General features: G+C 46.0%; 1 protein-coding gene across 3 annotated transcripts; it reads right to left on the minus strand.

Annotated features, from left to right (window-relative positions):
• Window positions 1–2,927: 2,927 nt before the first annotated feature.
• trak1a (trafficking protein, kinesin binding 1a) lies at window positions 2,928–27,928 on the minus strand. 3 transcript variants are annotated; one of them, XM_038977031.1, is made up of 15 exons: window positions 27,830–27,928; window positions 27,487–27,603; window positions 26,293–26,393; window positions 22,991–23,099; window positions 21,889–21,967; window positions 21,398–21,528; window positions 21,048–21,122; window positions 20,478–20,615; window positions 17,239–17,315; window positions 16,904–17,137; window positions 15,694–16,001; window positions 12,900–13,364; window positions 10,071–10,173; window positions 9,503–9,602; window positions 3,902–4,014 (listed from the first exon to the last, which is right to left on the minus strand). In XM_038977031.1, the coding sequence occupies exons 1-14, from the start codon at window positions 27,878–27,880 to the stop codon at window positions 9,527–9,529; spliced, it is 2,064 nt and encodes a 687-aa protein (XP_038832959.1). In that variant the 5' UTR covers window positions 27,881–27,928; the 3' UTR covers window positions 3,902–4,014; window positions 9,503–9,526. The 3 variants fall into 3 exon arrangements, with proteins under 3 accessions (XP_038832958.1, XP_038832957.1, XP_038832959.1); XM_038977030.1 differs by lacking the exon at window positions 9,503–9,602 and having other exon boundaries at window positions 2,928–4,014; XM_038977029.1 differs by lacking the exon at window positions 9,503–9,602 and having other exon boundaries at window positions 2,928–4,014; window positions 21,332–21,528.

Consider the following 27,928-nt stretch of genomic DNA (forward strand, 5'->3'; position numbering starts at 1 on the left):
GGTTTGTATGAAACCAGAAATATCACTAAGAAAATGTGAATATGTTGAATAGAACAAGAGCTCCAGCATATTTAATTGAACGACCTTATAATAATGCAAAAACAAATTGACATAAATCATTAATTGGGGGCTCTAATTGCTCCAGCACCCCTGGAGCAATTAGGGTTAATTGCTCAAGGGCAGTGACAGATGATTTATTTCACCTTGTCGGCTCCGGTATTCGAACCAGCAATCTTTCAGTTACTGACCCAATGCCTTAACCTCGAGGCTACCTGCTACGTTTTATCCATCTATGAATATCAAGTGGATTGTTTTTCAAGTGGATGTGTGATCATGCCATACGTGCCCACTAATTAGGAACAAAAGAGAGGACTTCCTTGAACATGGAGAAAAGGGCAGTGAAAGAGCACTTAGGGGAACATTGGCAGCTGAATGAGTAGTGGGTTTATTTCTGCTGCTGTCTGTAGTAATGGACCATCAACACAATGCACTTGGTTCCAACAACACTGAAATTCTCAAATAGTCATCTAATTGCATGAAACTGAGGCCAAGATCTTTCCCATGTGAACACGTGTTGTAGCTCGGTCCATATTGTCCTCATAAAGCTGTGTGGGCACCAGCATGGTGAAACACCATGAACCAACAAAAACGGTTCATTATCATGAGGACTTTTGATGATTAGTGCTCCAACATGTTATTATTTTGTCTTTAGTGAACTCCAACCAACAATACATTGACGGATAAATAAAAGACATGATAGCAAGCAGGTCATATCAATTGTTTTATTGATAATAGCCTTTTTTGCAAATTGGTGCTCTTGAAATTCCGGAACACAAAACCCTTGTTTTTATTTTTATACCAGTGTTCTGACCACTTCATTGCCTGAACAACATTTTTGTCCCTTATATATATATATATTTTCTAGTTTATTAAAAAATAGTTAACATGGCTAAATTCATTGCATACATACCATTTACAATGTACAAGTAGTATAATAATAATTCCCTTTGTGGTTGAAATGCAGTAAACCCATCATTTAAATCAACAGACACATATGGACAGAATATTTTCTGCTGTTAATCAATACATTCAAAGGATATTCAAGTTACACACAATGTCAGCAAGGACGAATCTCTACTTTTGTCAGAGGTTAATGATAAATAATAGGTGTTTCTTCTTTATTTCAACATGTACTGCATCTATCCAAGATGTAATGACAGCTCATCTTCTCTGCAGTTCAAGTGAAAACTCCTACGAGGAGGATATCCTCAGAACACCAAGCAGTTGTCTGCTCATACCAGGGTGGAACCAGACAGATCAGCCCAACAACAAGGGAACTATGTAAAGTATGAGGCACTAGGACGTTTTCCCTCCATCTCTCCGTTCCACTACTTCATTTACAGTACAGTGGCTTTAGTTTAAAGCTAACAGTTCAGTCACCAAAGCTTGTTACCAGAAAGATGAAAGGCAGAAGAAAAATCTAACTTGTATAATGTTTCTCATAAAAGTCAACGGCGTCCCTCCCAGAGAACTCTCCTACACACCTTTTGTATTGGGAGACAGCAGTTAGTGGGCTCTGGTTGAAATGTCCTGTATATCTGATTATCACCGTAACCAAATGACTCCAGCCTTTCTTAGACTATCTAGGCCTATAGGGAAATCTTTCATCAACTTTATACACACACAAGTTCACATACTCGCACTGCACACAAATGTCTAGAAATCATGTTGGTCTGTTACAATGTATCCAAGTTCAAACCATAGCCTATTCATTCACGGCAAACATCCATGCATCCCTCTTAGCTTCAAGTGTGGCTCCTTCCCACTCTTTATTTGGATAAACTCTGAGGTGAATAACATGTGTTGTTGCCCAGTATTGTGCTAGCTAGTAGTATGAACTGTACCTCCAACACTTCATTTCCTCAATAAAGGTCTTAGTTATGTGCATATTGTCATGGATGTCACAGAACACCCTTAAATACCACTTAAGGTGCGTTCCTTGGTACTGCTTGCCACTCATTGGCTAATTAACAGGAAGAGACAGTGTTTTCTCTCTACATGTATACGTTTAGACCTGGGAATAAAATAAATAGATTTTTAATATGAGTTTACCTGGGCTTGGAAGCGCTCCGTTTCCTAAACAGATAACAGGTGCTACAGTACATGTTCTTCAGCCTACCGATCTGCAGGGCCAATCAACAATAAAACAATAACACATCATGGTACTATTTACTGAAGGTTGTAAGCAGAGAGAAAAGCTGGACAGAGAAAGAAAAGCAGGACAGAGAAAGAGAGGACAGGAGAGGAGAGAGAGACAGAATAAAGAAAGAGAGGACAGGAGAGGAGAGAGAGACAGAATAAAGAAAGAGAGGACAGGAGAGGAGAGAGAGACATAACAGAGAAAGAGAGGACAGGAGAGGAGAGAGAGACAGAATAGAGAAAGAGAGGACAGGAGAGGAGAGAGAGACAGAATAGAGAAAGAGAGGACAGGAGAGGAGAGAGAGACAGAATGGAGAAAGAGAGGACAGGAGAGGAGAGAGAGACAGAATAGAGAAAGAGAGGACAGGAGAGGAGAGAGAGACAGAACAGAGAAAGAGAGGACAGGAGAGGAGAGAGAGACAGAACAGAGAAAGAGAGGACAGGAGAGGAGAGAGAGACAGAACAGAGAAAGAGAGGACAGGAGAGGAGAGAGAGACAGAACAGAGAAAGAGAGGACAGGAGAGGAGAGAGAGACAGAACATAGAAAGAGAGGACAGGAGAGGAGAGAGAGACAGAACAGAGAAAGAGAGGACAGGAGAGGAGAGAGAGAGACAGAACAGAGAAAGAGAGGACAGGAGAGGAGAGAGAGAGACAGAACAGAGAAAGAGAGGACAGGAGAGGAGAGAGAGAGACAGAACAGAGAAAGAGAGGACAGGAGAGGAGAGAGAGAGACAGAATAGAGAAAGAGAGGACAGGAGAGGAGAGAGAGAGAGACAGAACAGAGAAAGAGAGGACAGGAGAGGAGAGAGAGACAGAAAGATAAAGGAAGACAAAATAATTAGCATTGATACAAAATGCACTGTAAAAAGAAAGGGCATCTCTTTCAGGCACAGAGTTGATTTGTCACAGACCGGGGACTCATACAGCAGCTATATATACATCCAACCCATCTGACAGGTGACAGACAGAAGAGAAAAGTCAACATTCCTTCACCCATCAGTGAGACTAGTCTGTCTGAGGAGCTTGGAGGAAGAAGCCAGGAGCATGTCTGTGGGGCTGTGGGGCCCCGGGCCCTTCATAGCCATGCCGGCCCCTACCATGGCCGGGTAGCTGCGGTTACGGCGGATGCCTGCGTTCAGAGCGGGGCCGAGGCCCCCTATGGGACTGGTCACCACAGAAGGGCAGAAGTGGGAAGGGCGGTGGAGGCCGCTGAGGGGCCCCAGCATGGTGGGCCCCGTGGCCCCTGATAAAGAGGGGCCGGCCCCAGCCACGCTGAAGCGCTTCAGCTTGTCCACCAGCTTCAGATTGTGGACGCTGACGTCAGTCTGACAATCGCTGTCTGCTGACTCACTGCTCTGGGCCTCTGCCCTCACCTCCTTCAGGATGGAGCTGGCCGGCTTCGACGCCAGGAAGTTGTCATAGGGCGGGGCGCTGGGACTGAGTTCGAAGGGGCCCACGGGGCTGCTGGGTTTGGCGCAGAGGGAGCGGTGGGTTGGGGAGTTTGGCGGCGTGGAGGGTAGGGTGTCGGGGGGCCGCGGCGGTAGAAGCGACGGTACCCCTCCAGTGGTGATAGAGGTGCTACAGTCTGCTCGGTCCCAGCTCTGAGGGTTGTAGACTGCTGCAGAGATGCCTCGCTCCTGGAGGAGCCGCACCAGACCTCCACTAGTGCTCATGGTCTTGGTGGAGTCTCTCAGGTTGGTGAAGGACTCGGCTGCCAGGCTGAGGCGGCGCGGGGTGCAAGGGGTTGAGCAGGGGGTAGATCTGACGCTGCTGCTGCTGGTCATGACGCAGGAGGCAGTAGGGCCCGACATAAGGCTGAAAGAGGGAGATGGAGAGGGACACACACAGACAGTCACACACACATACTGCTATACAGTCAGCCATACTGCTATACAGTCAGCTATAAAGGAAGATATACTGCTAAATAGTCAGCTATAAAGGCAGATATACTGCTATACAGTCAGCTATATTGATATACAGTCAGCTATATTGATATACAGTCATCTATACTGCTACACAGTCAGCAATACTACTACACAGTCAGCTATACTACTACACAGTCAGCTATACTGCTACACAGTCAGCAATACTGCTACACAGTCAGCAATACTACTACACAGTCAGCTACACTGCAACACAGTCAGCTATACAGCCAGCAATACTACTACACAGTCAGCTATACTACTACACAGTCAGCTACACTGCAACACAGTCAGCTATACAGCCAGCAATACTGCTACACAGTCAGCTATACTGCTACACAGTCAGCTATACTACTACACAGTCAGCTATACTACTACACAGTCAGCTATACTACTACACAGTCAGCTATACAGTCAGCTATACTGCTACACAGTCAGCTATACTGCTACACAGTCAGCTATACTGCTACACAGTCAGCTATACTGCTACACAGTCAGCTATACTGCTACACAGTCAGCTATACAGTCAGCTATACAGTCAGCTATACGTCTACACAGTCAGCTATACAGTCAGCTATGCAGTCAGCTATACAGTCAGCTATACAGTCAGCTATACAGTCAGCTATACTGCTATGCAGTCAGCAATACAGTCAGCCATACTGCTATACAGTCAGCCAGACGGCTATACAGTCAGCCATACGGCTATACAGTCAGCCATACGGCTATACAGTCAGCCATACGGCTATACAGTCAGCCATACCGCTATACAGTCAGCCATACCGCTATACAGTCAGCCACACAGTCAGCTATACTGTTATACAGTCAGCTATACAGTCAGCCATACTGCTATACAGTCAGCCACACAGTCAGCTATACTGTTATACAGTCAGCTATAGTCAGTCATACTGCTATACAGTCAGCCATACGGCTATACAGTCAGCTATACCGTTATGCAGTCAGCTATACAGTCAGCCATACTGCTATACAGTCAGCCATACTGCTATACAGTCAGCTATACAGTCAGCTATACTGCTATACAGTCAGCCATACTGCTATACAGTCAGCCATACGGCTATACAGTCAGCTATACAGTCAGCTATACTGCTATACAGTCAGCCATACTGCTATACAGTCAGCCATACTGCTATACAGTCAGCCATACGGCTATACAGTCAGCCATACGGCTATACAGTCAGCCATACGGCTATACAGTCAGCCATACGGCTATACAGTCAGCCATACGGCTATACAGTCAGCCATACGGCTATGCAGTCAGCCATACGGCTATGCAGTCAGCTATACCATTATGCAGTCAGCTGTACAGTCAGCCATACTGCTATACAGTCAGCCATACAGCTATACAGTCAGCCATACTGCTATACAGTCAGCCATACTGCTATACAGTCAGCCATACTGCTATGCAGTCAGCCATACTGCTATGCAGTCAGCCATACTGCTATGCAGTCAGCCATACTGCTATGCAGTCAGCCATACGGCTATACAGTCAGCCATACGGCTATGCAGTCAGCTATACCGTTATGCAGTCAGCTATACAGTCAGCCAACTGCTATACAGTCAGCCATACTGCTATGCAGTCAGCCATACGGCTATGCAGTCAGCCATACGGCTATGCAGTCAGCCATACGGCTATGCAGTCAGCTATACAGTCAGCCATACTGCTATACAGTCAGCCATACTGCTATACTGTCAGCTATACAGTCAGCCATACTGCTATACAGTCAGCCATACAGTCAGCCATACTGCTCTACAGTCAGCCATACTGCTCTACAGTCAGCCATACTGCTCTACAGTCAGCCATACTGCTCTACAGTCAGCCATACTGCTCTACAGTCAGCCATACTGCTCTACAGTCAGCCATACTGCTCTACAGTCAGCCATACTGCTATACAGTCAGCCATACTGCTATACAGTCAGCCATACTGCTATACAGTCAGCTGTACAGTCAGCCATACTGCTATACAGTCAGCTGTACAGTCAGCCATACTGCTATACAGTCAGCCATACCGCTATACAGTCCGCCACACAGTCAGCTATACTGCTATACTGTCAGCTATACAGTCAGCTATACAGCTATACTGCTATACTGTCAGCTATACAGTCAGCTATACTGTTATACAGTCAGCTATACTGCTATACTGTCAGCTATACAGTCAGCCAACTGCTATACAGTCAGCCATACTGCTATGCAGTCAGCCATACGGCTATGCAGTCAGCCATACGGCTATGCAGTCAGCCATACGGCTATGCAGTCAGCTATACAGTCAGCCATACTGCTATACAGTCAGCCATACTGCTATACTGTCAGCTATACAGTCAGCCATACTGCTATACAGTCAGCCATACAGTCAGCCATACTGCTCTACAGTCAGCCATACTGCTCTACAGTCAGCCATACTGCTCTACAGTCAGCCATACTGCTCTACAGTCAGCCATACTGCTCTACAGTCAGCCATACTGCTATACAGTCAGCCATACTGCTATACAGTCAGCTGTACAGTCAGCCATACTGCTATACAGTCAGCTGTACAGTCAGCCATACTGCTATACAGTCAGCCATACCGCTATACAGTCCGCCACACAGTCAGCTATACTGCTATACTGTCAGCTATACAGTCAGCTATACAGCTATACTGCTATACTGTCAGCTATACAGTCAGCTATACTGTTATACAGTCAGCTATACTGCTATACTGTCAGCTATACAGTCAGCTATACAGCTATACTGCTATACGGTCAGCTATACAGTCAGCTATACAGTCAGCTATACAGTCAGCTATACAGTCAGCTATACTGCTATACTGTCAGCTATACAGTCAGCTATAAAGCTTTACAGTCAGCCATACTGCTGTACAGTCAGCTATGCTCCTCAGCTATGACAGACACAGCCAGTCAGCTACACTGGTGATTCAAGCTTTAATATTACTGGCTATTGGTCCTGAGATCATATCCACATGACAATATTTTATAAGAGTCAACACAGATGGAGTTCAAATAAATCAATAAATCCTTCTAGAGCCTAGACAACTCAATAGATCCTTCTGGAGCCTAGACCCCTCAATAAATCCTTCTAGAGCCTAGACCCCTCAATAAATCCTTCTAGAGCCTAGACAAATCAATAAATCCTTCTAGAGCCTAGACCACTCAATAAATCCTTCTAGAGCCTAGACCACTCAATAAATCCTTCTAGAGCCTAGACCACTCAATAAATCCTTCTAGAGCCTAGACAACTCAATAAATCCTTCTAGAGCCTAGACCACTCAATAGATCCTTCTAGAGCCTAGACCATTCAATAAATCCTTCTGGAGCCTAGACCCCTCAATAAATCCTTCTGGAGCCTAGACCACTCAATAAATCCTTATAGAGCCTAGACCCCTCAATATCTCCTTCTGGAGCCTAGACCCCTCAATATCTCCTTCTGGAGCCTAGACCCCTCAATATCTCCTTCTGGAGCCTAGACCCCTCAATAAATCCTTCTGGAGCCTAGACCACTCAATATCTCCTTCTGGAGCCTAGACCCCTCAATATCTCCTTCTGGAGCCTAGACCCCTCAATAAATCCTTCTGGATCCTAGACCACTCAATAAATCCTTCTGGAGCCTAGACCCCTCAATATCTCCTTCTGGAGCCTAGACCCCTCAATATCTCCTTCTGGAGCCTAGACCCCTCAATATCTCCTTCTGGAGCCTAGACCCCTCAATAAATCCTTCTGGAGCCTAGACCACTCAATATCTCCTTCTGGAGCCTAGACCCCTCAATAAATCCTTCTGGATCCTAGACCACTCAATAAATCCTTCTGGATCCTAGACCACTCAATAAATCCTTCTGGAGCCTAGACCCCTCAATAAATCCTTCTGCAGCCTAGACCACTCAATAGGTCCTTCTAGAGCCTAGACCACTCAATAAATCCTTCTGGAGCCTAGACCACTCAATAGTTCCTTCTAGAGCCTAGACCACTCAATAAATCCTTCTAGAGCCTAGACCACTCAATAGATCCTTCTGGAGCCTAGACTACTCAATAAATCATTCTGGAGCCTAGACCACTCAATAGATCCTTCTAGAGCCTAGACCACTCAATAAATCCTTCTAGAGCCTAGACCCCTCAATAAATCCTTCTAGCGCCTAGACCACTCAATAGGTCCTTCTGGAGCCTAGACCACTCAATAGCTATTCAATAGGTTGATTTTAGTCTGATCATCAATGTTAGTTTCCTTTTTTAGCACACACACTGATGCAGACCCCTCACTAGCTTTAAGCACCAGCTGTCAGAGCAGCTCACAGATTACTGCACCTGTACATAGCCCATCTATAATTTAGCCCAAACAACTACCGGTACCTCTTCCCCTACTGTATTTATTTATTTTGCTCCTTTGCACCCCATTATTTCTATCTCTACTTTGCACATTCTTCCACTGCAAATCTACCATTCCAGTGTTTTACTTGCTATATTGTATTTACTTCGCCACCATGGCCTTTTTTTTGCCTTTCACCTCATTTGCTCACATTGTAAATAGACTTATTTTTCTACTGTATTATTGACTGTATGTTTTGTTTATTCCATGTGTAACTCTGTGTTGTTGTATGTGTCGAACTGCTTTGCTTTATCTTGGCCAGGTCGCAATTGTAAATGAGAACTTGTTCTCAACTTGCCTACCTGGTTAAATAAAGGTGAAATAAAATAAAATAAGACTAGTACAATATAATGGAGCTTCCTGGTACAAGGTAAATGTACTAACCAATCACTGCCCGTATCAATATCAGATCAAATAGAAAACAATATTAACATCAACATCTCACTGACTATTTCATTCAGAAACCAACAGACAAGTCAATGGGACACTTTGACAAGGTTATCTGGATGTTTACTCAAACACATGCTATTTCAACCCCAGATAACATTTCCTGGAAAACCCCCAAAGGAAATTTACTCATCAATTAGTATCAGAGACGCAGTGCTAACACACCGGTAATTATACAAACCTGTGTTATGAACACTGTTCCAAACATAGTTCTGTAAGCAATGAACAACCACAAGCTTAGCATCAATCATCAGACCACAATCAAGTTGTATTGTATGAATCACTGCCAGGGGCCATCATTATATTATGGAAGACATTTTGATCTGATCGTCATTGATTAGAGAGTCTCAGCCCGTTGGGGCGGAGCTGTTCTAGATTTGTTTGATTGACAGTTGACAGGAGGGGGGTTAGAGGGTTTAGAGACCAAAGGAAGCAGAATAGTTAGAAGGGGACAGTGAGGCAGGCTTTGTTATTCCCCGGAACAACCCCAAAACTACGGAGTCAGACCCCAAATCCCCTACAACGAGGCCACGCTACTAGTCATGTGACATGCGACAGGTCTCACCCACGTGGCGGGAGGGGGCGTGGCTCAGTGGGCCTGCTGCTCTAAATCAGCCTTCAGAACAACATGATAGAGAGCGGCTTCCTCTTCCTCATCACATGACCTGGAGGGGATGGGGGCAATTCAATACAATTCAATCATCTTTATTCAGGAGGGGCAATTATAGCTGTCAGACAGTGGGTATGTGTTAAACACACTATGGCTCAGCCAGGGCAAAGGAAAACGTACTTGTGAACGAATCATGACTAACTTAGTTTTTACATCAACATTAATTAATATTATTATTCTGTGTCAGTATTTCCTTCAGCAATATGGGCTTATTATGATCCTCTCTGTATTATCATTCTCAGCCCAATGCTGAAAGCCAAGGAGGTTTCCACTGTCTGCAGTGATAGCGGTTCAGACAGACACTGCCACCTAGTGGCTACAAGGGTACACTGCAGTGTCAACATGCATCTCAAGTGGCACTCTTTTCCCTATATGCTGTAGTGCACTGCTTTGGACCAGGTCCCACAGTGGATAGGGAAGCCATTTGGGACTCCACCAGTGTGGGGTAAGAGGGTTGTCTAACCTGGGGGTGACTCTGGTCAGCTCGTCTGAAGGGTGCATGATCCGACAGGTGGTGAAGGTATAGGTGGAGCTGGTGTTGGACATGCATTTACCAGGGTAGTGGGCTGTAGACAGGAAGAGAGGGAGAGAGGGAACGAGAGGGAGAGAGAGGAAGAGAGGGGAAGGGTAGAGGGTTAGTACTGGGCAGAGGTACCCACATTCTTTTAAACACAAAACTTAAAATCAAACACTCAAAGACAGAGTGGATGGTTTAAAGCTGCATCAGTTGCAAAGATGAAACCGCTGTATTTTTGCCTGAAGAAGCCGTTTTAAACCACTGAAAACAATTAGATAGGCAGATAAAGGAATGACAATGATTTCAGCAGATTCCTAATATCCCAGGCATGAATTAGTGTTCCACTCTAACATAGGGATTCTCCATAGGGAACACAATGCAGGTTGAACTAAAAACACTGCAGAGAAGTGGTGTGTTGACTGTTTGGAGCTGTGTGTGGACTCTGCAGTGTTGACTGTTTGGAGCTGTGTGTGGACTCTGCAGTGTTGACTGTTTGAAGCCGTGTGTGGACTCTGCAATGTTGACTGTTTGGAGCTGTGTGTGGACTCTGCAGTGTTGACTGTTTGGAGCTGTGTGTGGACTCTGCAGTGTTGACTGTTTGGAGCTGTGTGTAGACTCTGCAGTGTTGACTGTTTGGAGCTGTGTGTAGACTCTGCAGTGTTGACTGTTTGGAGCTGTGTGTGGACTCTGCAGTGTTGACTGTTTGGAGCTGTGTGTGGACTCTGCAGTGTTGACTGTTTGGAGCTGTGTGTGGACTCTGCAGTGTTGACTGTTTGGAGCTGTGTGTGGACTCTGCAGTGTTGACTGTTTGGAGCTGTGTGTGGACTCTGCAGTGTTGACTGTTTGGAGCTGTGTGTGGACTCTGAAGTGTTGACTGTTTGGAGCTGTGTGTGGACTCTGCAGTGTTGACTGTTTGGAGCTGTGTGTGGACTCTGCAGTGTTGACTGTTTGGAGCTGTGTGTGGACTCTGCAGTGTTGACTGTTTGGAGCTGTGTGTGGACTCTGCAGTGTTGACTGTTTGGAGCTGTGTGTAGACTCTGCAGTGTTGACTGTTTGGAGCTGTGTGTAGACTCTGCAGTGTTGACTGTTTGGAGCTGTGTGTAGACTCTGCAGTGTTGACTGTTTGGAGCTGTGTGTAGACTCTGCAGTGTTGACTGTTTGGAGCTGTGTGTAGACTCTGCAGTGTTGACTGTTTGGAGCTGTGTGGACTCTGCAGTGTTGACTGTTTGGAGCTGTGTGTGGACTCTGCAGTGTTGACTGTTTGGAGCTGTGTGTAGACTCTGCAGTGTTGACTGTTTGGAGCTGTGTGTGGACTCTGCAGTGTTGACTGTTTGGAGCTGTGTGTGGACTCTGCAGTGTTGACTGTTTGGAGCTGTGTGTGGACTCTGCAGTGTTGACTGTTTGGAGCTGTGTGTGGACTCTGCAGTGTTGACTGTTTGGAGCTGTGTGTGGACTCTGCAGTGTTGACTGTTTGGAGCTGTGTGTGGACTCTGCAGTGTTGACTGTTTGGAGCTGTGTGTGGACTCTGCAGTGTTGACTGTTTGGAGCTGTGTGTGGACTCTGCAGCTCAATGTCAAAGGCAGGAGATGAGGTGACATTCACACCCCTCCATAATAATTCCTAGGAAACAGGGTCATGGACTGAACATGTTTCCCAAATGGTCCCCTACTCACTATATAGTATACTACTTTTGACCAGAGCACTATGGGCCATGGTTAAAATAGTGCATTGTATAGGGAATAGGGGGGCATTTGGGATGCCAGTAGTGTCATGTGAGTTACTGGACAGCTGTGAGAGCATGATGTTGTTAACAGATCACGTAATCTGATACCACGAAAACCAAACCACAGAGACCTGGACACTGGCCATAGGTTGTACATATTCAATCTGGAGTGTGTGTGTGTGTGTGTATATGTGTGTGTGTGTAATACGTATATACTACGTCACTACATTACTATGTAGGTTTACACTAACAAAGGACATCTCTAATAATGGGCTTTTTGAGTCTTCTTCATGCCTTTGAGATGAAGAATGTTGTGATGGAAGACAAGAACAAAATCCCGACTTTCTCAGGAGAGACAACATGATTTGACACAAATGACTCAAGTGGACGGAAGTGGTGATCAGAACTGGATGATTCAAATGAATCTGAATTTGTAAGGAAGGATCTTGAGATTTTAGGAACAGTGTGAATGTGTGAGAGAGGTGAAGATTAAACATAATACTGAAATAAATTCAACTCAATATACTCAAAAGGGGCATGACAGTAGCACACGTCTGGATGAGGTGGGTGTGTCTGGACGAGGTGGGTGTGTCTGGACACGTCTGGATGAGGTGGGTGTGTCTGGACACATCTGGATGAGGTGGGTGTGTCTGGACGAGGTGGGTGTGTCTGGACACGTCTGAATGAGGTGGGTGTGTCTGGACACGTCTGGATGAGGTGGGTGTGTCTGGACGAGGTGGGTGTGTCTGGACGAGGTGGGTGTGTCTGGACGAGGTGGGTGTGTCTGGACGAGGTGGGTGTGTCTGGACGAGGTGGGTGTGTCTGGACACGTCTGGATGAGGTGGGTGTGTCTGGACACGTCTGGATGAGGTGGGTGTGTCTGGATGAGGTGGGTGTGTCTGGAGATGTGTGCATGAGCGTGGAGGGATCGGGGACCGACGGGCAGGCGAGGAGGGGATGGCTATGGCCAATGAATGCCCCAATATCCTGAGGTAGAAGGGAGGGTTAGGGACGTCCGGTGCCTGTGTGACCCATTTAGGAGGCTCCCTCACCGGACACCCCGTCAGCGGCTGCAGCCTGATCCTGGTTCTCCTGGTTCTCTCTGTGTGGAGGTGCGGGGGACGACAGTGATGTGCTGCCTGGGCCTAATGTCTCGCCCTCTTCCCTGGCTTCTCCATCACCCCCAACCCCTCCCTCTGGAAGGTTGTTGTTGATGCCTCTGCCGCTGCAGGAGGAGGAGCAGGAGGAGGACCGGGTACGGAGGCCCTGCCGGCTGAGGATGGAGATGCCACTACAGACGGGGGTAGAGCCTGAGGCAGAGAGGCTGTGGACAGACAGGTGGTCAGACTCCTCCACGACCTCAAAGTCCTCCTCCTCAAAGTCAGTGAACAGGTACATGTGCTCCAGGTCTAGTTCCAGAGGACGGAAGCCCTTAGTGACCACACCAGGCCGCGTGTCCAGGATCCCACCCAGGTTGGGCTGGGCCAGCTGCTGCCACTGGTGCAGGGTGGCTGAGCCTGGGAGGGAGAATGTCAAACGTTAGACACACATATACTATTACAGTGTAATGATAATGTAATACATGTTAGTGTATAGTATTATAGTGTAATGATAATGTAATACATGTTAGTGTATAGTATTATAGTGTAATGATAATGTAATACATGTTAGTGTATAGTATTATAGTGTAATGATAATGTAATACATGTTAGTGTATAGTATTATAGTGTAATGATAATGTAATACATGTTAGTGTATACTATTATAGTGTAATGATAATGTAATACATGTTAGTGTATAGTATTATAGTGTAATGATAATGTAATACATGTTAGTGTATATTATTATAGTGTAATGATAACGTAATACATGTTAGTGTATATTATTATAGTGTAATGATAACGTAATACATGTTAGTGTATACTATTATAGTGTAATGATAATGTAATACATGTTAGTGTATAGTATTATAGTGTAATGATAATGTAATACATGTTAGTGTATAGTATTATAGTGTAATGATAATGTAATACATGTTAGTGTATATTATTATAGTGTAATGATAATGTAATACATGTTAGTGTATAGTATTATAGTGTAATGATAATGTAATACATGTTAGTGTATATTATTATAGTGTAATGATAATGTAATACATGTTAGTGTATATTATTATAGTGTAATGATAATGTAATACATGTTAGTGTATATTATTATTATAGTGTAATGATAATGTAATACATGTTAGTGTATATTATTATTATAGTGTAATTATAATGTAATACATGTTAGTGTATATTATTATTATAGTGTAATGATAATGTAATACATGTTAGTGTATATTATTATAGTGTAATGATAATGTAATACATGTTAGTGTATATTATTATAGTGCAATGATAATGTAATAAATATTAGTACATATTATTATAGTGTAATGATAATGTAATAAATATGAGTACATATTATTATAGTGTAATGATAATGTAATACATGTTAGTGTATATTATTATTATAGTGTAATGATAATGTAATACATGTTAGTGTATATTATTATAGTGTAATGATAATGTAATACATGTTAGTGTATATTATTATAGTGCAATGATAATGTAATAAATATTAGTACATATTATTATAGTGTAATGATAATGTAATAAATATGAGTACATATTATTATAGTGTAATGATAATGTAATACATGTTAGTGTATATTATTATAGTGTAATGATAATGTAATAACAGTGTAATAATGTAATGAACTCACAAGGTAAAGTGTTGATTCATTGTGCATGCTAATGGTGTTGTCACCAGGTGGCACTAGAGACCCAGATTAGATACCCTACTAGATGTTTCCTACTACTGTATAACCTGACAGTGACTTACGTTCCAAATGTCACCCTACATCCCTATATAGTGCACTACTTTTGACCAGGGCCCTCTGATCTCTGGTGATTTTTCAATCAACCATTTAATCTGACAAAAAAAAAAGCTGAAAAACATGTTGAAAACAACATTTGGAAAATAAATATATTTAGCATTTTAGCGTGGGAAAATAAATACTCTATGTAAGAAAAATGTAGATAAAAATGTGAAGAACTTATTTTATTTGGTTAAACGTGTGCTTCATACCTGATCTATAACGGCATCTATCGACTCAAACTAACACAGTATCCAAGTTGTATTTCAAACAGTTGCATTCAGGTTCTTTCAGGAGATAACACAAATATGTATCAAATCTCTTCTGACAGCTTTTTGAGGATGCCTGATATGTTTGGAGATGATTTGACATGGACATTAGAGTAACAGGCTGTACAGCTGTTTAATGTCATCCCTCCTTGATAAAACATAGAGGCACAGGGCCTCAACGATGCTGTGGAAAAGACCAGCAACAGGTCTGGGTTTGCTCTGCATGATGATAACTAAACTAGGTTCAACTAATGTGTTTGGCAGGGCTAGTGGTGGTGGGCTGGTCTAAGTCGAACTCAAAGTCTAAGTCTAAAGGCTCAGACACACCAATAACGTTTTCTAACTTGGCACCTCTGAACGTAATTTGCAAACCAATTTTATTATGTAGAATCCCTTAAATATTTTTGGCAGTCAGACGTCGACAGCGGGTGGTCCCTGAAACAGCGCGCTGAACGATCGGCAGACGTAAGCTAGATCCACATTCGGTGTGATGTGTGTGAGCCTCAACTCTAACTGTAGATGTGGAACAAGCAGCGGGGGCTGGGTGAGTCAGAAGTAGAAGGAGTACTGTGTGGAGAGGCTGCACTCATCATGGTGAATTAACTCCCACAGTGTGTCAACCAGCAGCAGGGTGAGAGGTCGTGGGGAAGGAGTCACCTTCCAGTGGCTTGACGATCTGCAGCTTCTCCGGCAGGTAGGAGCGGGAGCAGAAGGAGTACCCAGACCAGATGGAAGAGGGGTGGGTCCCTCCCAGGGACATGATGCTCTCTGTGGGGGTCATACTGCCGTTGTACACCTCTCCCTTCTCCACCAGCCCCTGGAGCTTCCGATCCCTCTCCTCCTCGAAGAAGCGCCGCTCGCTCAGGTAGTTGTCCCGCCGCAGGGAGAGACGTCGCAGGGCTGCTTCCAGATCCTGAGAGCCCGGCGTTCCAGGGGTCCCTGGTTTCTTGTTGGAGTCATCCTCACTGGGGGGAGAGAGAGAAAATAGAGCAGAAGACAACATGAGTCTTGGCCATCAACCTGCATTAGCTGAGGACAGGAGAAACTGTGTACATGGTCTTTATTTATTCAATTTAGTCCTATTCAACGCTACAAAAAAGGTCCTATAACTGGTTTGCTGTACTCAATGAAAGACACTGATCCTGTACATAACAACGTGAATAGCAACCAGACTGGCTGATGACATCAGCAAAACAACAAAAAGAGTCAACTGTTATTTGTGGTTGGCATTCCTAATAACAAAAATCCCCAATGGTCATTTGACGTTAACACAAGACGTTTTGACTTTCCTAGCATTATGTGCAGAGTCACAACATAATCAGTTGTTGTCAGGAGAAAGTTACATGACAAACTACTGTTTGGCTTTGTTGTACTGTGGTTGCTATGGGAACTAGTAAAGACAAACTTCTTCCTTTCCCTCTTGCTTTACCCAGCAAAGCCATGGATATTTCTGTCAGTGGTGTTGTTGTAGAGCCAGCAAAGTGCTTAGTAACCCTAACCCTGATCTATTCAAATTACAATGATAGCAGATATGCATTCAGGAAACCATGGGAACCGTCTTGTTTAACACTCTGTTTACACTCTGATAGACTTTACTGGACAACTACATGGATGGGACGACCTCTGACCTGTTGTTCCAGCCAGAACTTTACTAGATCAAGAAGACAGAGAGGAATAGGAGAGAGAGAGAGAGGAAATACTTCACGTTCAACAAGAGAGAGAGGAGAGAGAGAGTTCACAGTTCACATGCAGAGAGAAAGTGAGTTCACATGCAGAGAGAGAGAGAGAGAGAGAGAGAGATATTTCATATTCAAAGTGAAAGAGAGCCAGCCAGCGAGTAGTCATGGCTCAGTCCCAGTCCCAGTACCTGTGGTCAGGAGTCTCCAGTATGAAGCTGTTGGTGTGGTTGTCTATGAGGATGCTCCCCATATCCCCTCCGTACAGGCTGGAGCGGGGCGTGGACAGGCAGCTGGAGCGGCCAGAGTTCAGACAGGACGACCGGTTGGAGCCGGGGATGTTCATGGGAGACGGGGCCAGAGAGGAGCGCTGACGCATCAGGTTAACGTTTTTCACAGTCTCAAACACACGCTTGGGGTGCAACCTACACACACACACATGGAAACACACGGACACGATATCAGCGTAGCTCTAAAATGGGGTTAGATGTACTTCAGTAGATATTGGTATTGAATAAGGGCCTACTTCTGCTCTTCCACTTCCGGGTCATCCATAGCCAGCCCCTTCCTCATGGTGCCCTCAATCTCAGCAGCTAGAGAGTCCTGGGAGGACAGACACACAATAATAATCATGATTATTACTGTCTATGTGACTAGTCCCTGAAGTCCCAGACCTAGGGACTGTGATTAATAAACATTATCTTGGTAACTTTGAAAAGGGGGGTGTCTTCTTCAGACAGACAACTCCCCCAACAAATCACAAGGCAGACATGCCAGAATGTAACGATTCAAAACCAAAGTTGGCAGGCAAAACCTTTGCAGTAGTTTAAGTGAAGGTAGTTGATGCAAACTAACCACTCACGTAATCCACTCATTAAAAATAACCTCTGATCAACCATTTCTAGCTACTTTTTTGTGTCTGGGAGATGTTTAAGCTAGGACAACGCGCTAGGACAACACGCTAGGACAACACGCTGATAAGGCAGTGACGTAAAAAAGCCGGATGTCCCAACTCTGCTCTTCTCTCTATGCCAAACTGACGTTGTAAACGTCCAGCCGTGTTAAGCTGGAACATTGGTGTCTTCTAGAGCAGGGCTCTCCAACCCTGTTCCTGGAGTTACCCTCCTGTAGGTTATCACTCCAACCCTGTTCCTGGAATTACCCTCCTGTAGGTTATCACTCCAACCCTGTTCCTGGAGTCACCCTCCTGTAGGTTATCACTCCAACCCTGTTCCTGGAATTACCCTCCTGTAGGTTATCACTCCAACCCTGTTCCTGGAGAGACACCCTCCTGTAGGTTATCACTCCAACCCTGTTCCTGGAGAGACACCCTCCTGTAGGTTATCACTCCAACCCTGTTCCTGGAGAGACACCCTCCTGTAGGTTATCACTCCAACCCTGTTCCTGGAGAGACACCCTCCTGTAGGTTATCACTCCAACCCTGTTCCTGGAATTACCCTCCTGTAGGTTATCACTCCAACCCTGTTCCTGGAGACACCCTCCTACAGGTTATCACTCCAACCCTGTTCCTGGAATTACCCTCCTGTAGGTTATCACTCCAACCCTGTTCCTGGAATTACCCTCCTGTAGGTTATCACGCCAACCCTGTTCCTGGAGAGCTACCCTCCTGTAGGTTATCACTCCAACCCTGTTCCTGGAATTACCCTCCTGTAGGTTATCACTCCAACCCTGTTCCTGGAATTTCCCTCCTGTAGGTTATCACGCCAACCCTGTTCCTGGAGTTACCCTCCTGTAGGTTATCACTCCAACCCCAGTTGTAACTAACCTGATTCAGGTTATCAACCAAAAACTACAGGAGGGTATCTCTCCAGGAACAGGGTTGGCGTGATAGCCTACAGGAGGGTAATTCCAGGAACAGGGTTGGCGTGATAACCTACAGGAGGGTAGCTCTCCAGGAACAGGGTTGCCGTGATAACCTACAGGAGGGTAGCTCTCCAGGAACAGGGTTGGAGACCCATGTTCTAGAGAGACTATGTGACTGAATTGGGTTAATTTGTTAGAGAATCTTCTGGGCCCCAAAAAACAGCCAATCGATTCGGAACAAACAAAACAAGACAGGATTCATCACACGGCCATAACTGGGTTACTATGGGAACTAACCCCAGCCTGTTAATCCTACTGTAAACACCTCAAAACATTACTTCTCTCTACAGGGTCAATACCAGCCATCTCCTTCTCCCCACAGACCACATTCACTACAGCTAGATGCTAACACCGATAAGGTGTCTACCTCTCTCTGTGACTGTCTTTACGTTACATCACAGTTCTGGGGCTGGGGAGTTACGACGTGGCCAGGGCTGGGCCTAGGGCCAGGGCATTAGGGTTACCTCCCTGCTCCTCACTGGTGGTGAGTGGCAACACATCAAGCAGTCAGAGATGCAATAGACAAGTTCTCCACTCACCCCCTCGGCATAAACAATGCTGTTAACATCTGACACCTGAGGAATGGGGTTGAAAACAAAACCTGATGAAAGGAAATCCATTTCACCTCTATACCAGTTATAGCCCTCTGTCCCTTCCGCTCTCCTTCAATCTTTTCTTCCCTCCTCCCCTCCTCTTTCTTGCTCCCTCCTTCCCTCTTCTCTCTTGCTCCCTCCCTCCCTCCTCTCTCATGCTCCCTCCCTCCCTCCACCTCTATACCAGTTATAGCCCTCTCTCCCTTCCACTCTCCTTCAATCTTTTCTTCTCTCTCTTGCTCCCTCCCTCCCTCCTCTCTCATGCTCCCTCCTCTCTCATGCTCCCTCCCTCCCTCCCTCCTCTCTCATGCTCCCTCCCTCCTCTCTCATGCTCCCTCCCTCCTCTCTCTTTCTCCCTCCCTCCTCTCTCTTTCTCCCTCCCTCCCTCCCTCCTCTCTCATGCTCCCTCCCTCCCTCCTCTCTCATGCTCCCTCCCTCTCTCCTCTCTCATGCTCCCTCCTCTCTCCTCTCTCGTGCTCCCTCCCTCTCTCCTCTCTCGTGCTCCCTCCCTCTCTCCTCTCTCGTGCTCCCTCCCTCTCTCCTCTCTCGTGCTCCCTCCCTCTCTCCTCTCTCGTGCTCCCTCCCTCTCTCCTCTCTCGTGCTCCCTCCCTCTCTCCTCTCTCGTGCTCCCTCCCTCTCTCCTCTCTCGTGCTCCCTCCCTCTCTCCTCTCTCGTGCTCCCTCCCTCTCTCCTCTCTCGTGCTCCCTCCCTCCTCTCTCTTTCTCTCTTTTGCTCCCTCCCTCCCTCTAGTCTGTCCATAGGGAACAGGAAGTCTTGAGGTGTACTGAGGGGCAGTGTTTTATTACTCTGACCCCTGTGTATGTGTGTGTCTCACCATAGGGAACAGGCCCAGGGAGTGGAAGCGTCGGGGTGTACTGAGGGGCAGTGTTTTATTACTCTGACAACTGTGTATGTGTGTGTCTCACCATAGGGAACAGGCCCAGGGAGTGGAAGCGTCGGGGTGTACTGAGGGGCAGTGTTTTATTACTCTGACCCCTGTGTATGTGTGTGTCTCACCATAGGGAACAGGCCCAGGGAGTGGAAGTGTTGAGGTGTACTGAGGGGCAGTGTTTTATTACTCTGACGCCTGTGTATGTGTGTGTCACCATAGGGAACAGGCCCAGGGAGTGGAAGTGTTGAGGTGTACTGAGGGGCAGTGTTTTATTACTCTGACCCCTGTGTATGTGTGTGTCTCACCATAGGGAACAGGCCCAGGGAGTGGAAGCGTCGGGGTGTACTGAGGGGCAGTGTTTTATTACTCTGACCCCTGTGTATGTGTGTGTCTCACCATAGGGAACAGGCCCAGGGAGTGGAAGCGTCGGGGTGTACTGAGAGGCAGTGATTTATTCCGGAGGTTCTTCAGCTCTTCCTGGGCCTCATGGAGCATCTCCATACACTCTGCATACTTATCCTCCAACTCCCTCAGCTAGAGGAGAGAGAGAGAGAGAGAGAGAGAGAGAGAGAGATCAGAAAACTGGACAATATCACAATTCTATCATTCTAGATAATGACAGTGATAATCATATGCTGTTGAAACATCAGTGGGACATCAAACACTATTCTATTTAAATATGGTTAGAGATTGTATTGTACTGAATTATATAACCCAACTTCCACTAGACTCATTCCACGGAGGGACGAGTGTCGAGTTTTCACTCCTCCCTTGTACTTGATTGATGAATTAAGGTTGTCTAGGTCTTAATTGAAAGGAAACACCAAAAACCAGCAGACACTAGGCCCCCATGGAATGAGTTTGACACCCCTGCAATAATGGAAAACATCCCTAGCGTGGTAATTGGGTCTCGTTAGGCAGTGCTTCTTGTCCTGTTGGTAATTGATTAATGAGGCCTTACTGTACCTCAGCAGTGAGCTGGCGCTGGGCATCTTTGGCAGCTCCTAGATGCTGGATGAGCTCTTGGTTTTCCACTGCATACTGCGGAACAGACATGACTGTTAGTCCCTGAGGGCTATAAGCTCACACACATCATTATAGACACACTGATAACAGCTATAAGACTAGTTGTGTTCCAGGTGGGCGTCTTTGCAGCTGTGCCTTTCTGTCTATATTATGAATATGGTTCTACTTCTCCAGGCGTTGTGATATCACAACAATCTGCACAGCGGGACTGTAAGAAAGGTGACCTGGAACGTGTCCATTGGCCTGGACTGTGGCAGGCAGTCTGGGTCATTACTGGCCTGGCCACTCACAGACTTGGACTTCTTCTGCAGGTCTACGATCTGGGACAGGAGGTGTGTGATCTCCTCCTGCTGGCGAGACGCGTCGTCCGTCTTCCTCGCCAGCTCCTCCGCCAGGGTGGACATCTGGTGGTTGGCATCTCCTAGTGGCCACACGGGATGCGGTGAAAGAAATGACATGAGCAATGAGTATCCACCATGAATCAGTGTTGTTGACCTGTCCTAGACCTCCTCCATAGCAACACTTAAATGTAGCTCCAGTGATACATGATGTTAACTGCCTAGCTAGATGTTAGCAATATCTCCACCTAGTTCTCTCCATATGGCTTTCACACATCCAGTCCTATCAGATGTGTGAAGGGGAGTGAACAAGGGCAGAGGGAACATCCTTATTGGAATGAAACACAGCCCTGTTTTGCTTTCTCTCGGGGAGCCCAGGGGACAGGGGAGGTGAGACGTGAGCCGTGTGTGTGTGTGTGTGTGTGTGTGTGTGTGTTACTCACTCAGCTCTTTGACGACGTCGTTGACCAGCTGCTGCTCCTTCTCCTCGTACTCCTCTGTCTCCGTCTCCAGGTGACTGGCCTGGTGGGGGATGACAGGATGCAGCCACGCATCATCATCATCATCATCATCATCACACAGCAGGAGAGCTGGGTGTAAAGTATTGGCAGCAGTACTTATTCCAGTCCTATTACCACTGGTACCTCTGGTTTACTATGAAAATACTCTACTGAATCTTTCTGGTAAGCATCTGAAGTTATTCAATCAAATTAGCTCACTCTTGCTAACATTATGATATTTATTACAATGAACTCCCATGTGACCAGATAATAAGTATTTCATTATGTTTTGTCGTTTTGTTAAATTCCATATTATTATCCGACTGTAACATAAAGTATTACCAAGTTGCCATCTCTTCACCGTCTAAGGTTTAGTCAATGTTTATCAATGTACAGTGTTCACTGAACTCTAAAATAAATCCCCAGACTGTGATCTAAACCCCAGGGTGCAGAGCCATGATCGGTCCCCAAAGCAATGACATTAATATCTGATGACCGCTCCCTCACAGTATGGTCAGCAGGACACCACCACAGAACTACACACAGGGTTAGTTAGCTCCATGACTTTACCTCTGATCTAAGAGAGATGTTCTCTCCCTCACAGTATGGTCAGCAGGACACCGCCACAGAACTACACACAGGGTTAGTTAGCTACATGACTTTACCTCTGATCTAAGAGAGATGTTCTCTCCCTCACAGTATGGTCAGCAGGACACCACCACAGAACTACACACAGGGTTAGATAGCTCCATGACTTTACCTCTGATCTAAGAGAGATGTTCTCTCCCTCACAGTATGGTCAGCAGGACACCGCCACAGAACTACACACAGGGTTAGATAGCTCCATGACTTTACCTCTGATCTAAGAGAGATGTTCTCTCCCTCACAGTATGGTCAGCAGGACACCGCCACAGAACTACACACAGGGTTAGTTAGCTACATGACTTTACCTCTGATCTAAGAGAGATGTTCTCTCCCTCACAGTATGGTCAGCAGGACACCACCACAGAACTACACACAGGGTTAGTTAGCTACATGACTTTACCTCTGATCTAAGAGAGATGTTCTCTGCCTCCAGGTCTTTGAGTTTCTTCTGCAGGGAGTCCAGGGGGAAGTAACTTGGCACCGACAGTGTGGAGTCATTGTGGCGGATGCTGTGTGGACGAGACACAGCGACCGTCGGTAAGTGACAAGAGACATAGGCTACGTCCCAAATGGCATCCTATTCCCTACGAAGTGAACTACTTTTGACCACCAGGGCCCGTAGTTCAACATGTAGTGCACTGTGTTTGACTAGAGCCCTATGGGCCCTATGGGTCCTGGTCAAAGGTAGTGGACAACATTGGGACTAGGTTGCCATTTGGGACAGAGCCCTACATTTGTAAAAACAGGGAATCATATCCACCAGGATAATTTTTTATTTATTTCACCTTTATTTAACCAGGTAGGTCAGTTGAGAACAAGTTCTCATTTACAACTGCGACCTGGCCAAGATAAAGCAAAGCAGTGCGAAAAAAACAACACAGAATTACACATGGAATAAACAAACGTACAGTCAATAACACAATAGAAAATCTGTATACAGTGTGTGCAAATGAAGTAAGGAGGTAAGGCAATAAATAGGCCATAGTGGCAAAGTAATTACAATTTAGCAATTAACACTTGACTGATAGATGTGCAAGTAGAAATACTGTTGTGCAAAAGAGCAGAAAAAAATATATAAAAAAATATGGGGATGAGGTAGGTAGTTGGTTGGATGGGCTATTTACAGATGATCTATTTACAGATGGGCTGTGTACAGCTGCAGCGATCTGTACGCTGCTCTGACAGGTGATGTTTGAAGTTAGAGGGGGAAATATATGTTTCCAACTTCAGTGATTTTTGCAATTCGTTCCAGTCATTGGCAGCAGAGAACTGGAAGGAATGGTGGCCAAAGTAAGGGTTGGCTTTGGGGATGACCAGTGAGATGTACCTGCTGGAGTACTTGCTACGGGTGGGTGTTGCTATGGTGACCAGTGAGCTGAGATAAGGCGGGGCTTTACCTAGCAAAGACTTATAGATGACCTGGAGCCAGTGGGTTTGGCGACGAACATGTAGCAAGGACCAGCCAAAGAGAGTATACAGGTCGCAGTGGTGGGTAGTATATGGGGCTTGGTGACAAAACGGACGGCACTGTGATAGACTACATCCAATTTGCTGAGTAGAGTGTTGGAGGCTATTTTGTAAATGACATCGCCCAAGTCAAGGATCGGTAGAATAGTAAGTTTTACGAGGGTATGTTTGGCAGCATGAGTGAAGGAGGCTTTGTTGCGAAATAGGAAGCCGATTCTAGATTTAACTTTGGATTGGAGATGCTTAATGTGAGTCTGGAAGGAGAGTTTACAGTCTAAACAGACAATTGTAATTGTCCACATATTCTAAGTCAGAAACGTCCAGAGTAGTGATGCTAGACGGGCGGGAGGGTGCGGGCAGCGATCGGTTGAAGAGCATGCATTTAGTTTTACTAGTGTTTAAGAGCAGTTGGAGGCCACAGAAGGAATGTTGTATGGCATTGAAGCTCGTTTGGAGGTTTGTTAACAGTGTCCAAAGAAGGGCCAGATGTATACAGAATGGTGTCGTCTGCGTAGAGGTGGATCAAAGAATCACCCGCAGCAAGAGCAACATCATTGATATATACAGAGAAAAGAGTCGGCCTGAGAATTGAACCCTGTGGCACCCCCATAGAGACTGCCAGAGGTCCGGACAACAGGCCCTCCGATTTGACACACTGAACTCTATCTGAGAAGTAGTTAGTGAACCAGACAAGGCAGTCATTAGAGAAACCAAGGCTGTTGAGTCTGCCGATAAGAATACAGTGATTGACAGAGTCGAAAGCCTTGGCAAGGTCGATGAAGACGGCTGCACAGTACTGTTTTTTATCGATGGTGGTTATGATATCGTTTAAGACGCTGAGCATGGCTGAGGTGCACCCGTGACCAGCTCTGAAACCAGATTGCACAGCGGAGAAGGTACTGTGGGATTTGAGATGGTCGGTGATCTGTTTGTTCACTTGGCTTTCGAAGACTTTAGAATGACTGGGCAGAGCTGGCAGAGGGGTTCAACACGATATAGACCAGACCGGAACCGTCTGCATAATTTAGACAACAAGGATAGATGGAACAGTCAATCAATGTTTTACCACCAGTGTAACAGGACGCCTGGTAGTGTCTGCCATTATGACACTAGTGGGAACGCCACGGTCTTGGTTTTCACCCAACCGCTCTGTGTTTGAGGCGTAAGAGAAACAGGTCAGTTTGTCTGTATTTTCCCCTGAGATAACACAACAAACCAACCCCAGCCTGCTGCCTCAGTCTGTCACACAGGGTCACAGTACCTCTGTCTGAGAGAAGAGGGGGATTTTCTGGACAAACAAATCAAAGGCCTTTATTCATCTTAAAGAAAACAGCCTTGAAGCCATCCTTAAGCAGGAGCCACAAAACACAAGTACCTACCCGTTGGATGGACTTGTGGGACCAGTGAAATAAGAGCTTAAAGGCCCAGTGCAGTCAAAAACGAGATTTTCTGTGTTATATATACATTTCCGCACTATGAGGTTGGAATAATACTGTGAAGTTGGGAAAACGATGATAATGCCCTTTTAGTGTAAGAGCTGTTTGAGAAGACCGCATGAAATGTCAGCCTGTTTTGGTGGGTTGAAGTTCTACATTTGTTAATAGAACAATAGAAGAGTTCCAAACCTCTCTGCCAATAACAGCTAGTTTTAAGTCCCCCCTCCCCACTCAGACCACTGCCAGACAGTGCTAGCTAAATTCTTGCTTGAGAGAATGTTCTTTGCTAAGTAGTTTCTTTTCTTTTTGTTTCTTTTGACCATTTTAATTGAAAACAAACTCAATTGTTACCCAGATATGATTTGATATCGAAATAAAAACAGCTGGATTGGCCCTTTAAGTTGAAAGGTTATATCATTGTAAAAGGAGAGTAGAATTGGGAGGAACAAGAGCAGAGAGACCTTACAGTAGGGACTAACCCCCAGGACCACATACAGCAGTCACCTCCTCTAGCTAAATGTTCTCTGCTGAGTAACCTGAACAGACCATAGTGGCATAGTGGGGGTTTACTGACAACAGCAAAATGAAGGAGTTTTGCTTTAAGAGGAAAAAGTGGATGTGATGAGTGGAGGGGAACAGGTCCGGTTCCTGCCTTTAGCATAACAACAACCATAGGAGTTGGCTATAAACCACAAGCAGTTCTCGGAACCAGGCTAATCTCACAGGCTATGACTTTCTATCACACCAGGTGAAGTGGGAGAGGAAGAGCGTAGGTCGGGATGACAGATAGCAGACTCACGGGGTACAGCTGGACGAATCTCCTTCACTCTCCTCTGCTGCACTAGTGTAGAACTGGAGAAGCTCATCTTTCATAGACAGATCATGGCGCAGCTGAGAAACCTGCAGAGGTAGAGAGATGAGAGAGGATGAGAGGGGGACAGGGGGGATGAGAAGGGAGAGAGATGAGAGAAGGAGACATAGAGGATGAGAAGCGAGAGAGATGAGAGAGGGGGAGAGATGAGAGAGGGAGAGAGGGGGACAGAGAGGATGAGAAGGGAGAGAGATGAGAGAGGGGGACAGAGAGGATGAGAAGGGAGAGAGATGAGAGAGGGAGAGAGATGAGAGAGGGAGAGAGATGAGAGAGGGAGAGAGGGGGACAGAGAGGATGAGAAGGGAGAGAGATGAGAGAGGGAGAGAGATGAGAGAGGATGAGAGGGGGACAGAGAGGATGAGAAGGGAGAGAGGGGGACAGAGAGGATGAGAAGGGAGAGAGGGGGACAGAGAGGATGAGAAGGGAGAGAGATGAGAGAGGGAGAGAGATGAGAGAGGGAGAGAGGGGGACAGAGAGGATGAGAAGGGAGAGAGATGAGAGAGGGAGAGAGGGGGACAGAGAGGATGAGAAGGGAGAGAGATGACGGAGAGAGGGTGAGAAGGGAGAGGGGGACAGAGACGGTGAGAAGGGAGAGAGATGAGGGAGGATGAGAGGGGGACAGGGGGGATGAGAAGGGAGAGAGATGAGAAGGGAGAGAGATGAGAGAGGATGAGAGGGGGACAGGGGGGATGAGAAGGGAGAGAGATGAGAAGGGAGAGAGATGAGAGAGGGAGAGAGATGAGAGAAGGAGACAGAGGATGAGAAGCGAGAGAGATGAGAGAGGGGGAGAGATGAGAGAGGGAGAGAGGGGGACAGAGAGGATGAGAAGGGAGAGAGATGAGAGAGGGGGACAGAGAGGATGAGAAGGGAGAGAGATGAGAGAGGGAGAGAGGGGGACAGAGAGGATGAGAAGGGAGAGAGATGACGGAGAGAGGGTGAGAAGGGAGAGGGGGACAGAGACGGTGAGAAGGGAGAGAGATGAGGGAGAGAGGGGGACAGAGAGGGAGAGAGAGGAGAGAGAGAGGAGAGAGATGAGAGATAAAATATCAACATTATGCCACATCTTCTCCTGGTTCTGAGAGAGAAGAGCACACGTACACACAATACACACTCCACACACACCTCCTCTCGAATGTGCTCCACTTGCTCCTCCAGGAATTCATTTCTCTCACTGAGGGTTTTGTTCTTCTTCAGCAGTGACTGGCCGATGCGGGCGGCGAGCTCCAAGTCCCGTTCTTTCTGCAGGGGAGACAGAGGGGCTGGTTAGAGGGGCGGAGTATCATGCATCATGATCTAGGAATCAGGTCAAAGGGAAACAGTTGCTATATGTATGACAATGTTTGACTTGTTCTATGATGTGGTTAACTTGGCAGGGCAGAGAGATGTCTGAACGGCAGATTTGACTAACCAAACAGACAACATTGTAAATTGAATGTGCTCCAAGTGATAGACCAGGTTCTCTTACCTCTTCAAGCAGACGAGTAACAGCATCTATGTCACTGTATGTCTTAGTCATCTGGCCCACTCTTTCAGCACATAGAACTGTAGAGACAACAGAGAGGAG

Source organism: Salvelinus namaycush, chromosome 37 (assembly GCF_016432855.1).
Source record: "Salvelinus namaycush isolate Seneca chromosome 37, SaNama_1.0, whole genome shotgun sequence".
NCBI classification, from domain to species: Eukaryota; Metazoa; Chordata; class Actinopteri; order Salmoniformes; family Salmonidae; genus Salvelinus; species Salvelinus namaycush.